Genomic DNA, 14,270 nt, shown 5'->3' with positions numbered 1-14,270 from the left:
ATGTGACAAGTGGCTTATTATTCTTTTTTATTTTTTTGTAGGGTAGATGCTCCACTATTTGTGGTACTACCTGTAGTGGTGGAAACTCGAAATATTCCGTTATATTTGCAGATGTTGGTATAAGTTTGATACTTATCAAATGATACTGGTACTGGTAGTTCAATACTTATCATACCTTATGGATGGAAGGCGTGGTTTGTCTTAACTCCAAAATGGGCGATCAGCTCGATTGCTGTAATTACCGCGGCGTGGCATTACGCTGACCAACGTCGCCTACGAGATGCTCTCCCAGATTATGCCACGTCGTCTATTCCCAATAGCAAGAGAATTCGTAGGGCTGTATCACGCGGGCGCCTGTTTACTCCATTTCCACTCTTCGACAAATCCTCCAGAAATGTCGGAAGTACAACGTGCCTACGCATCATATTTTTGATTAAAATGACGCGGTTGATCAAGGCTACCCTGGAGCGAGTAATATTTCGGGGGCACTCACGAGTCCCTTCGAATCGCACAGAGGGTTGCGGCAAGTGGATGGACTGTCCTGTATGTTCTTAAATATCGCTATAGATAGTGTGAACTGCTGAGCGGGCGTCGGAAGGAGAGGAACGATCTTCAGCAAAAGTAGTCAATTCCTTGCCTTTGTAGACGACCTCGACGTCATTACTAGAAACCTTAGCACGGCACAGGCAATCTACGCCAGATTAAAAAAGGAGACTAGGAGGATTGAGCAATGCATCGAAAACCATATATGTAGATGAGGCTCCAGAGAAAACAACGCTCCCTGAATTACGGTAAGAGGGTCAGTATAAGTTCGTTTATTTACAGCATGGCGTCACCGCAACATGCGCATCGCGAATCAGGAAAAGTTCAAGCATCACAACCCATCTAGTTGCGGACTTGCGCTCACAGCTTTGTTTCATCTTGCGGTGATGAGACGTGATTAAAAGACTTATCGCCTAATGGACTTTAATTGAGCCGAGATTAGCTGGAATGTGATAATTAATGTGAGATATTACACATCGGATGCAGTTATTAGATTCTAATATTGGTTATAGTAATTATATAAGACTTTACAAGTGTTAATGATATCTCCAGGTAACCAATTAGCATTAACATAAGCAGCAAATCAGCCGCTTATTGGCATATCTGGCATGTTATTTGTTATTTACTTATTAAATTCATTCGACTGGAGTGTCTTAATGAATATGGCTGGGAAACGCCACCTTGAAAATCATGAATGACAATTCTCAAGCCAGCGCAAGAACCCACCGTCTTTTTGATATAAATAATACATAGATATAACTTATTCACTACAAACAATTCACATTACAGGCAACACATAACGAATAATCAAAAATTGAAGTTGTGTGCAGTTCTACTGCACGTTGTTGTATATTAGCTTTTTGACTACATAAATATTGTAAATTGGTATCTAATATTCTATTTAAAATTCTATTTAAGTAGCTATGCTTATTGGCTTGCCTTTGAATAGCATTGGTGATGCTTATTGGTAGGTCAGTTGTGTCAGTAACAGAATCAAATTGATGTCCGAGTCATACCTTTGTCAATTTATTATTGTGAATTATTGTGAACATTATGTTTGCTTATAGCTTGAGGCGTCTGCTGTTAAATATATTCATTTTAAAACTATACGATACATTAAACTGCCAAAATTAGCAAAATGCGTGCCTGCTTATTAATGGTAGTCTCTAATTTAATTCTTGCAAGAGTACAACTGTATACCATTCAATTTTATTACATACCATTGCGTTCGTACGAATTGACGCACATGAAGCGAAATCGCCTAACAGCACTTTTTTTTATCGAAAGTTTCAAATTTGTATTCCATTAAAGTGAAGCACTTTTTGACCTAACCGTGTGATATGCACGCATGGCGATAGATGTAAGCATTTAACATTGAATCAGCCTTTTTTCGGACGGAAAAAATGCTGAAATTTATTATGGTCACGCTCATCTCACGGAATCGATAGGCGTTTTGTTGCGCATCCACACCCAGGTTCACTCTCACTTTAAAGTTCCAATTCTGGGCATACCCATGAAAGTTGATCACGTCTCTTGCAAACTATATCAACCGTGAATGGATGAATGACAACGGTCAGTGGCTTTGAATACCACCACCCCCGTAGTGCTTCCTCTACCAAAAGTTTACAGCAAACGACTTTTAATGTGCTCTAGAGCCCATGAAAATGGAAATCAGACGCCAGGTCTTAGTGCCGAGCTAAAAATATGAAAAATCCCAACAAATGCTGCATTCCATGGTCATTTGAATTATTCATGTCACACATTTATCGCTTAATCAATGAAAGAAACCTTTGAATGCCTGGAGACGTATGGAAATATTAATTCAAAATGCATAATGCAAACGAATGCACTTAGTAATGCAACATTGCAGAATATTGTTCCCAAAGCATAGTTTCATTGGTGTACGACTGATAAATATAAAAGGCTTTTAGCATTTGTTACAATTTTCTTGAAAATAGAAAACGATGTAAATGAGAAATTCATTGACTAGATATTTTTTTCGTATAATGATCTTACAAATTCATCATACAGTTTGGCTTGAAGAGTGTCAAAGTTTTATGAAATTTTGAAGTTTATGAGCTGCGGAATGAAAACAATGTTTTAAGTATTCCAATAGAAAACAGCAGTGAATTTTTAGATTTTCTCGGAAATCGCTTACTTCAAGAAAGCATAGATATCTCATGAACAAAACATTCTTGGAACTTTTTGACGCAGCACCACGTCTTACCGCATGGTGTCATTCCATTTTGGATTCCATTTAGATTCTATTTACCGTCACGAAAATGTGAAATATTTTGACCGCTGATAGGCAAAACTATCAAAACCTAAGGCAGGCAAAAAAGATAAAACCATGCCAAAAGCTTTCAGACCAATTAGTCTGACATCGACACTTTTCTAGTTGATGGAAAAAATCATGGATAATCACATCCGTAATGAGTTCTTAGAGAGCTCCCTTCTGCATGGCAGTCAACATACTTACCAACGCGGACGGAAACTGCACTTCATTGCCTAGTGACGCTGATTGAAAAGTCGCTTCAATTCCAAGAGACGGCACTTTGTGCTTTTCTTTACATTGAAGGCGCTTTCGACAACACGCCATTCACTTCAATTAATACGGATCTCCTTAAGAACTGATCAACCGACAATGAGGTACTGGCATGCGAAAATCTGTATCTTTACGGTCAGCCAGGCTGCACTACTGGCTCTCAAGTCCACTAAATGTGCATCCAAATTAGTTTGAGAGTGCAGCACAACTTTAAAGAGACTCTCCTGCCAGAACAAAGGTTCTAGGTACCTTCATATCCGCTGTCAAAAGCGAATTACTCACCTGGGAAAAGCTAGAAATAGCGTCCAAGAGGTATCCATTGCAGGGCTGTAAACAAGCTAAACAGTTTATCTACCCAGAGCCTGCAGTAGTTAAACAACTATTTACCTTAACACGTAGTGAACAACGCACAATTCTGGGACTGCTCGCCGGACATTGCCCCTCTTTTTATCATTTAAAGAGAATTGGCAAAGTCTTAACTGACATTTGCCGCTTTTGCAACTTAGAACTAGAAAGTTCAGCGCACGTGCTCCGCTTCTGGTGAGCTCTTGCTTCTTCCAGGTAAGCCTCTTCTGAATCTACCTATTAAATCCATACTCAATCCCAAGAAGGTTTTTGGTTTTATTAACCACTTACACTTTAGCAGTCGAGAGTCGTGGTAGCTCGTGCCGTATCAAGAATTCCTCTCCATTGTACTCGGTCCTGGGCTACTCGTCGCCCATTCGTTGCGCGTCTCGACTCACGCAAGTCGGCTTCAACCTGGTCGAGCCATCTAGCACGTTAGGCTCCTCTATTCCTGATGATGGTGGGGTTCTTGAAGAGTGCGATGTGGCCGGCCCACCGTAAACTCCCAACTTTCGCCAGATGTACGATGGGAATCTCTCCAAGCTGTGCCTGTAGCTCGTGATTCATACGCCTCCGCCGCTTTCCGCTTGTACTCTGCCAAAAATAGTCCGCTCCACCTTCCGTTCAAATACGGCTAGTGCACGAATGCCTTCCGTAAGCAAAATCACTGTTTCAAGTCCGTAGAGTACTACCGGTCTGAGTGGCGTTTTGTACATCGTCAGCTTTGTGCGACGACGTATGCTCCTAGATCGAAGCGTCTTGTGGAGGGAAAAGAAGGCTCGATTTCGAGCTTGAATGCGTCGTTGGATCTCCTTACTCGGATTATTGTCGGCGGTGACCAGAGATGCCAAATATACGTTTTGGTTGGTAAATGGTTGGATAATTCGTAAAACAGACCCCATAGTGGTCCTCAGCCCCTTAACCTATCCCTACCTCCACGTGGTACCAGCCGGTTTTATTAACCATGTAGTTCCTAATTGGGCATAGTCTTACAACCTAGCTTAACGCTTTCAGTGGGTACGAACAATTCGTAAACTGTAGAGTAGGGCGGGGCATAAGTGCGATGTTTGAAGTTATCATCAATTTTCGTGAGATATAAAGAAGGACAACAACATAATATATTTTATAATGATGCAGTAACTCAATGTCTTCACATTCAAATATAAATCATCTGCGGTAATAGTGGTTTGCAAAATAAATTCTTCTTTCTTCTGATCAAGTGCAGATTCATTCTTTTACCCCACCAGCGGGGCAAAAGTTCGAAGCTAGAATCTATGAAATTAGCCCAGCAGTAGCTAACAAAACCATATTATCTTCAATCTGCGTTATGTTTTGGTAAGGAATATTCTCAATTTGCACCTTTTCTATTTTGCGCTGGTGTATTGCAGCCTCCGTTAGATCGAAACTTTTCCAAACCTTTGTTTTTTGTTTCATCAGCGGAAACACATTGTTTTTCTTCGGCCAACATCTGTAGAGCACACAGTTTTCTGCAGATCTTTCATTTCTAGTAATTAGCTATACATTTTTGCCTCGTCCATGAATCGTACTTTTGCCCCGTCCGTGAATCGAACTTTTACCCCGCTAGGCGCTTGACGGGGTTAGATAGAATTACGGAAAAGCGAAATATATTTTGTAAATTATTTTCGCCGTATTTTCAAAACAGATATCTGAGTGATATATAACGCTGCTACAAATTTTCAACAAGTAATATCCTCCTGTTAATATCGTATTTGTCGTATAACGAAAAATTACATCAAAACCGCCCTAAAATAACATTTGCACATAACTCAGCAACTATGCTTCAAGCTGTCAAAGTAGTCACCCATCCATGCCAATGTAGAAAATTTACTCGGAATCTGCACCGATAAATCATTGAATCGCACTTTTACCCGCATCGCACTTTTACCCCTCTTACTCTATATAGCAATAGTCTCCATGACTGTCGCAGTGGCATTTTTAAACCCAGTGCGCTTCTAGTATACAAAAAAATCATCCTCCCTCAATCATTTCTGTAGAAGTGAATCTAGCAGGCGATCTTGATACCACAACCGCTGCTAATTCGTGCGTTTTTTAGAGTAGATAGGGGGGGTAAAATTTTTCCTAGTTCCGTCGATGGTCACTCGACTTGTGTTTGTTTTCAGCTATATCAATGTAGGGTTCCGAAGAAACTCAGGTCGCACCCTAAAGCTTTCTGGAAGTTGCAATAAAAGTACGCTGTCGTTTTCTATGGTGTATCGCGATGAAGCTGCCTCAAACTCTACAGACCTATGCAACTTATTTCTTGGGAAGTTTGCTAGCATGTTTTGTCGTGAAATTTTAACCAGTGGCAAACTACCAATTTACCGGGCCTTACTACGCACATTGCCGACAGCATGTTTGCAATGACAAACAACGGACACAACGTCATATATACCGACCTATCAGCCGCCTTTAAATAGCTCAGCCCTAACCGCAACCACTAAACTCGAAGGACATGGGATAAGCAGAACTCTCATCCGTTGGTTCAATTCTTATCTAGGTACAATACATTCTGTGGTATTCCATCATTCCATAGGGCAGTCATCTCAGATCGCTCATATTCTTTCTCCACTTCAATGACGTGGATCTCGTAAATCACGATTATCATATGCCGATGATCTAAAAATATCCTCCCGTATCCGCTCAACTGAAGACCGAAGATTTTCAACTACACACTTCTATCGAGGACAATCGAGCGGGTCAATGATATCAAAGACCTTGGTGAACTAATCCTCGATACAAAGCTAGCATTCAGATAGCATATCTCGTACATTGCGGGATCCATCTTCAGAATTGCCAAAACATTATTTCTGCGACTGTAATTTGCATTTTCGTTTACCGCAACGTTTTTGCACACTGACGAATTAACGATCATCGTCGAATAGACTTAATTGAACCAAGGAAATCAGGTAAATGGGTCAATAGGACCGGATTTGTTTGAAGCATGGATGCGAATAAGCGACGTGAGTTGATTAAAATTGACTACGTCGTCGAGGCCCAACTTTTACAGGAAATTAGATTGAGTTGACGATTTTGGTTTCTCTATACATTTCTCTGTAGTAATAAGATTATAAACATTTAGATTTTAAAGGCGATTTATATTACAAACAGCAATTTTCGAACAATGTAATCAAACAGTAGTTTACAATTAAAAAAAACTTGTGATGCGTCGTTGTACGAGTTGGAAAACTAGTTACGTTAGAATTGATGATGTATAATAACGAAAAATTGTCCGTTTTTAACATATGTCGCTATTGAGGTGACGAGGTGATTGTCTTTCTCAATGGTAAAACTCAATTGAAAAAAAACCTATATCGTAAATGAATCCTTCATTGATTTCACTGGAAAGTTCATTTGTGTTCATTTTATGAGCTCTTAACATAATGGCTATTGCAGAAAAAATGTAGCATTGAAAAAATCGTATTAAACAATTCCAATACAGGGACCTAGTAATATCACATTTCCGTTTCCTCATTTTAAATTCTTTCGATCAGTAAGAAGTAAAAATATGCAAAATGTCTGGAGGTGAAAGGGGGCAAGGTAGAAAATATCCGTTTGCGAAAAGGGATGAAAACAAAATATGCTATCGATTATAGAAGCACAAAATCACTGATATTTTTCTTTGGCTGACAGAGGTTTTCCGGAAGCAGGTCTACAAGCTTGTTGTACAACAGACAGCGTCGAATTTTCAGCTCGAAAACATGATCGTTTGCTTTTCTGGTGCGTGACGACAAACTAGATGAGGTCGACGGTACTGCTCGAGCCGTCTGTGAACTGGAGCATTCGCTGCTGAGCGAGCTGATACTAGAAGCGTCCGCATCGTCGGCACTTTTGGGCGATTCCACACGCATCATTTTGGCACTCTCCTCATTTGGCTCGTGCTCATTGAGATGTTTCTGGCTATTCGGTTTTAGGCTTCCTTCTAGCGGGCACGATAAAAGACTAGTTGGTTCGGTTTCACAATCCACGCTGTCCGATTTAAAGAGTAGAGACGCCAGCTTGTGGAACTCTTTTAGCTGTACCGGATCGTTGTGGTCGATGATGTCATACAATTTAGTTTGCAAATACGAAATAGCGGACAGTGGATTCGTTTTGGCTATTTCTTCATATTCTTGCTTTCTCAGCAAGTACTTGCAGTAGCGCAAAATGTTCTCTCTGGTCGGTTTCTCCAGCCGCAGCATCCAAAAGTCATCTAGCCGGAAATGTGAGTTCATTCCAGGATTGCCACCAAACAGGAAATGAACTTGATTGGCTCCGTCGTACACAATTTGATGGGCATATCGTGGACACGGTTCCGGGCACGCATTCTGGTTTTTCAAGTAGCAATTTTCACCTATCGAATGGTCACTTTTATAAACACAACACCATTCTTTTTTCGCCAGTGAGAAAAGCCAAAATGAGTTGATATTTAAGTCGCGACGCTCCTTGTCCTTACTTAGACTTGTCAATACGTATATTTCATCCTTGTCGCAGTCAATAGTAGCACGCTGGGTGAATCCCGATTGAGGGACATTTTTCGAATCTGTTCCAATGTTTTCTGGCGTCATGTTGGATAATTCACCGCTTTCCACGTCGTAAGTCAGAAAGTCCGTCATGTAGTCCTTGCCACGTTGGCCACCGAAAATGTACAGCTTCCGAAGTTTCTGTGAAGAATTAAATACAACAAGTTATTAGCCGTTCCCGGCAGAGTTCAGTTAGTTTATACTCACGTGATGGAACAACATCGAGTGAGTTACTCGGGACTTGATGCTCTGTACATGAGGACTGGCAGCCGACGGATGTCCACAATCTACCAGTAGGTGATTCCATGTGTTAGTACTGATGTGGTATGAAAACAGACCAGAATACTTGTAGTCGCCCGTTGTTTCTTCCTCATTTCTGAAGGAGAAAGAATGTCTGTAAGTTACAACGGAAACACGAATGGAGAAAAAACGAGTTGAAAATAGGAAAACCAAACATTTTACTTAACCTGCGGTCGACAATAAAGCGGAAACTTACCTCGGTTCTAATATGCGCCCGCCGAAAACATATATCGTTTGTTTGTCCACGTCGATACACATCTGGTGATCGTATACCAGCTGAGGTCCCCCCACTTGAGCGGTATCGTTACATATTAAAAACCACGTCCTAGTTAAGGTGTTGTATAAGTAGAAATCACTAGTAATGTTTTCCTCAGTGCGCGAGGCGCTATCCAAATAACGTCCAATCATAAAAATCTGCGAGTTTTTCGTGTCATACACCATTTTGTGGCAGGCGCGAGGTGTTGGTCCTTCCAGAAGTTCCGATTTTTCGTGAATTAAAGACCACCGATTGTTCTTTACGTCGTACGACCACAAATCGCTTAAATCCTCACTACCGTCCCAGCCACCAAACAAATAGATTGTGCTGGTCAATGGATCAATGATCAGTTGGTGTCCTCCTCGTCGTCCTGGCCGTGGCTCATGCTCGGGCGTTAACTGCAAGCTCCAATGAGGTTTGTATTCCTGCTTCGAGAGGTAGTCGTCCATTAGGCCATCTGTGAAGCGAAAAACGGTTATTACGTAAAACATTCATTGGTCTCATAAAAATTATCTTACTATTAATAAAATCGAGCAAAATTTCCTCAGTCTTCTTAAAATCTCCTTTATTGACAAGAATTTCGTGAAGCTCCGTCATTTTCTCATCCTCCAAGAGGACTCCAGTTTCTTCCTGCAACGCGCTAAAAGCTTTGACATATCCTTGTTGGCGGCAGTGTTTCATGAACAGTCGTACGATTTCAACCTCGCGCAACATGTTATACTTGCGCAGATTGGAGAGTATAAAAATTGAATCTTCGATGCCAAGAAGCTCGACGTACCATATGCAAAAGTTGAAGCTAGGCCCCCAAGACAGCAGCGGTACAATCTTGATAAATTTGATCGGCAACAATTCACCCGAGCTGGTGCGGTGCTTCAGATTGAACGTTTCCGGTACCGAGTCATTTTTAAGACCACTGAAAAGATTAATTAAATTTAAATTATTTTCAATGCCGTGCCGTAATTATTAAAACAGTGTTTTAGTAATAGTTTTAACCCTGTTCAATTTTCGGTAAATAATATGCGGTTTGGTTGCCATTTGAAACAAATAGGCACAGCACTTACCCCTCGAACAGCAACACCATCCGTTCCTCCTCCAGTCCGCCGAGAATTTTGAATTTGCGCAAATTGCAGACGTGCGTTTTCTCATACTTGCCGAACTTAATCTTAGTCACGATTGCTGGCCGCTCTAACTTCAGAATTAGAAACTGCGGCGGGCTGTTTGTGTTCGATGACCATCGGGACGTCTGATTGGTGGGATTATCCTCGCGAATATTTCTGAATTGATGAAAGCAAAACAGATACAAAAGTGATACGTGTTCTATCACAGCGAGGAAAACGAAAGTGTTGATGATTCAATATGAATGTGCTGCCATGCTTGAAGTGCTTATTATCACATAGTATTCGTCACAAGGACGCCGCCTGCATTTTTTCAGCATGTTAGTGATGCAAAGTATGACTAGCTCCGATTTTGCAAATAAGCAGATAAAAATAATGCTGTTAAAAAATTTGAAGTTCACAACCTTTTCGCAATTTTATCTAATCTATTAGGTATATCACTACCGCAAGTATAAATCAGTGAATGCTGAAGATAGCAGCTTATTAATTTTTCACCTCATCCAATTTAATTACTATTCAACAACTTGGGCAGCGCTATCGTCATCGGTAGCAGTGAAAGCGTTGCTAAATTTAACCATCCTTTAATCGAGTTGGAACTTAGTTTAATGCGACATTTTCATTAAAGGTAAATAACTCTCGATGTACGTAGTGTAGAACGGAAAAATTGCCAAAAAACTAATTCCGATCACTTTAGTATACCGAAAAAACTTACTCGGGTAGATAAGATGATGAATAACTGGAATATTTGTAAATTTCATAGTCGAGCTTCTTGATGTCGCTAATTCCTCCAGCCATTTTTGATATAAACTCTATTGCTATTATTGGTTTTTGCTTAGCGAATAAAGATAGAAAGGAAAAAAGCGAAAAATGGTGCGATGACAGCTGTTGCCGACAGCATAACATTTTGTGTGAGAAGAAAAAGGAAAGAAATATTTTTGCTTTTGTTATCATTCATTTTTTGACATTTTCCCTCATTTTCCAAGCTCGATTGTGTAAGTGCGACCGTGCGAACAGGAATTAATTTTTTCTACCGTTACACGGTCATAAAAAATTAGACAATGTTTAAGCAGGTGTCTGCCATAAAATTACCAAAAAAATAATTACCTAATTTTTGCGAGCCACAATAATCAATAAGCGAGGGGATGTGCTGTGCTATCCCTTGCTATGTATTTGTCAGAGGATAACATCGCGCTTCCAAAACTGTCAACGCTTCCAAAAGTAGTGTCAAATTTCAATGCAGACGTTTTTCTAGCACGTGTATTACTTTTTGTCTTTTTAAGATTTGACGAAGTATCTTTTTTTTACTGAAATAAACTACCGCGTATCGCGCATTTTTGCTTAACGAAATTTAGTTTCGGGTCAATAAGTGTGGATAGTGCTAATCCGATAATAAGTGAAATTTTAAGGTTGACCTAACCTCCAAAATGGGGGTCACCCCAGAAAAACCACCAGACAAAAGCCCTGATGGAAGGACTTACCAGAAATATGAATATACTGTATCGGACGCAGCTCCATACAGAATCATCATTCAACGTGTGGGTGATAATGACATAATGAGTGATACGCGAATCAACAAATTGTCAGTAGGCCGCTTACTATCGAACGTGCCAACGCTAAGAAATGATGTTTCCAACATACGCACCCTTGGTAAAAACAAAGTGATGGTCTTCATGAATTCGTATCAGTCAGCCAACGAACTTCAAGAGAATTCAATGCTAAAACAGCAACTTTACAAGGCGTACATACCCAGAAACTTTGTTACTGTTTCTGGAGTGATAGCAGGAGTCCCGTTCGATATGAGTATGGATGAAATAAGGGAAAACATCTCAAGCGATGTTCCAATTCTAAGTATTAACCGTCTACATCGCTATGAGGGCAACGAAAAACGAGAAACACATAAAATTGGAATAACTTTTCGCGCTAGCAAACTTCCATCCCACGTACGCATCTTTTGTTGTATTAATCGAGTACGTCCATTCGTCAGCAAGCCAGTGCTGTGCTTCAACTGCTTACGCTACAACCATAGGGCGGAAAACTGTAGATCCAAAAAGCGCTGTAGGAATTGCACGCAGGAACATGAAGGAGTTGAAGGAGATATATGCTCGTATAAAACAAAATGTCTCTACTGTAAAATAGAATCCGAGCATCGCACGACCGATACAACATGCCCAGAGTGGAACCGTCAACGTAACATCAAAACCATAATGGCAAAAACTACATTATCATACATGGAAGCAAAGGAACAAAATCCAATACTCACACAAAACCGTTATGAGGCGCTCGAGTGCCCAGAAGAATTCCCTACTATACAAGAAAGCTATGCTACTATGACGGCTGGCAATTACAAGCTGAAAGAGGGTTTTCGCTATAAAGCACAACAGACCAAACGACCAATACAAGAAGTAAACCTTGCAGAAAAAGTCACAATTCGGCCGGATAACAAAAAGAAGAAGAATGATGGAGAACAAGACGGAACCGCGCTACATAACAAGCATCGTGTAACAGATTTTGAACGTTTTACACAACTAAATATGCAGAGAACAGATCTTCTTTCAACAAACGATGCTAGTCATACGAAAGCGACGGATAACACATCAAACACGGTAACGACTAAAAAGCGAAATGACTACAATTTACGAAGAGGTCTGGTAGATTTGACACAATCCCCGACGACTTCACAGTCAATAAGTAATCAACGACAACAGCGGTCACAGGCGCAAAAGTTAGATCCCAGAACACGAGTACAGCAAGAGGAAGGTGAAGAGATAGAAATGGAATGGTAAGAATTCTGTTATGGGTGAAAAAAATCTCAAAATTTTACAGAATAACGTTCAAAGTTTAGAAAAACATAAAGAAGAAATTTCTCGTGAAATTATAGGCAAATATGACATTGCGATTATTTCGGAAACATGGAGTAAAAAAGAGTTGAAGCTAAGCAAATATAAAATACCAGGGTTTTTTACTTTTTTAAATTCGAGGGACGACGGTTACGGTGGAGCAGGCATAGTTATTAACAAAAAAATTAAATCCCGGAATGTACTACTACCAAGCTTTAGCAAGATACAGGCTGTAGGTAGATACATTGTTGCTTTTGATATTTTAATTATATCTGTATACTAGCTGACCCGACAAACTTCGTATTGCCACAAATTAACCTGTGTTGTACATAAATCATGAATCTCGGATGATCTTTGTCACTTCTCGAGTTTTGCAAGCCCCCCAGTGGGCGGCGCTTCCGACGGCGGGTCACCGGCAACACTCGCGACCGGCTCGTCCTGAATGATCTAGTGTTACTATAGATAGTTTTTGTGGTCTTGTTATTGATTAATGTTTTATGGAAGAGTCTCGAATTTCTCGAGTTGGATTAGTTTTTGAGTTTCGCAAAAAATTCTGTTTTATTTGTATGAGAGTCCATATCCCCCTACCACAGGGGTGAGAGGTCTCTAACTATCATAAAATAAATTCAAGACTCAAAAATCTCCTACATGCCAAATTTGGTTCCATTTGCTTGATTAGTACTCAAATTATAAGGAAATTTTTATTTCGTTTGTATAGGACCCCCCCTCCTAAAGTGGGGAGGGGTCCCAATTCATCATTGAAAAAAAAATTGTCTCCAAAAACACACACATGCCAAATTTGGTTCAATTCGCTTGATTAGTTCTCGAGTTATGAGGAAATTTGTATTTCATTTGTACAGGAGCCCCTCCTCTTAAAGTGGGGAGGGGTCCTAATTCACCATAGAAAATTTTCTTGCTCTCGAAAACCTTCACATGCCAAATTTGGTTGCATTTGCTTGATTAGTTCTCGAGTTATGAGGAAATTTGTATGGAAGTCCCCCCTCTTAAAGGGGAGAGGAGTTATAATTCCTCTTATAAAGAGGGGAGGGGTCTCAATTCACCATAGAATAAATTCTTGTCACCAAAAAAAACACCCACATGCCAAATGTTGTTCTATTTGCTTGATTAGTTCTCGAGTTAGGAGGAAATTTGTATTTCATTTGTACAGGAGCCCCCCCTCTTAGAGTGGGAAGGGGTCCTAATTCACCATAGAAAATTTTCTTGCCCTCGAAATCCTTCACATGCCAAAGTTGGTTCCATTTGCTTGATTAGTTCTCTAGTTATGAGGAAATTTGTATGGAAGCCCCCCCTCTTAAAGGGGAGAGGAGTTACAATTCCCCTTATAAAGAGGGAGGGGTCTCAATTTACCATAGAATAAATTCTTGTCACCGAAAACACCCACATGCCAAATTTGGTTCTATTTGCTTGATTAGTTCTCGAGTTATGAGGAAATTTGTATTTCATTTGTATAGGAGCCCCCCCTCCTAAAGTGGGGAGAGGTTCTTATTCATCATAGAAAACATTCTTGCCTCCAAAAACACCTACATGCCAAATTTGGTTCCATTTGCTGGATTAGCTCTCGAGTTATAAGGAAATTTGTATTTCGTTTGTATAGGAGCCCCCCCCCCTCTTAAAGTGGGGAGGGGTCCTAATTCATCATAGAAAAAAATTTTGTCTTCAAAAACACACATGCCAAATTTGGTTCCATTTGCTTGATTAGTTCTCGAGTTATGAGGAAATTGGTATTTCATTTGTACAGGAGCCCCCCCTCTTAAAGTGAGGAGGGGTCCTAATTCAACATAGAAAATT

The 14,270-nt window shown here is 40.2% G+C and overlaps 1 protein-coding gene across 2 annotated transcripts; it reads right to left on the bottom strand.

Annotated features, from left to right (window-relative positions):
• Window positions 1-6,547: 6,547 nt before the first annotated feature.
• On the bottom strand, window positions 6,548-10,419 carry LOC128734433 (muskelin). 2 transcript variants are annotated; one of them, XM_053828634.1, is made up of 6 exons: window positions 10,337-10,419; window positions 9,571-9,783; window positions 9,028-9,422; window positions 8,450-8,966; window positions 8,161-8,347; window positions 6,548-8,094 (listed from the first exon to the last, which is right to left on the bottom strand). In XM_053828634.1, exons 1-6 carry the CDS (start codon window positions 10,417-10,419, stop codon window positions 7,042-7,044), a joined length of 2,448 nt encoding a protein of 815 aa, XP_053684609.1. In that variant the 3' UTR covers window positions 6,548-7,041. The 2 variants fall into 2 exon arrangements, with proteins under 2 accessions (XP_053684609.1, XP_053684610.1); XM_053828635.1 differs by having other exon boundaries at window positions 8,161-8,329.
• Between the last annotated feature and the right edge of the window lie 3,851 nt (window positions 10,420-14,270).

Source organism: Sabethes cyaneus, chromosome 2 (assembly GCF_943734655.1).
Source record: "Sabethes cyaneus chromosome 2, idSabCyanKW18_F2, whole genome shotgun sequence".
Lineage (NCBI taxonomy): Eukaryota > Metazoa > Arthropoda > Insecta > Diptera > Culicidae > Sabethes > Sabethes cyaneus.
The sequence above is the reverse complement of the archived record's forward strand: the minus strand, read 5'-3'. Positions and strand labels throughout refer to the sequence as shown.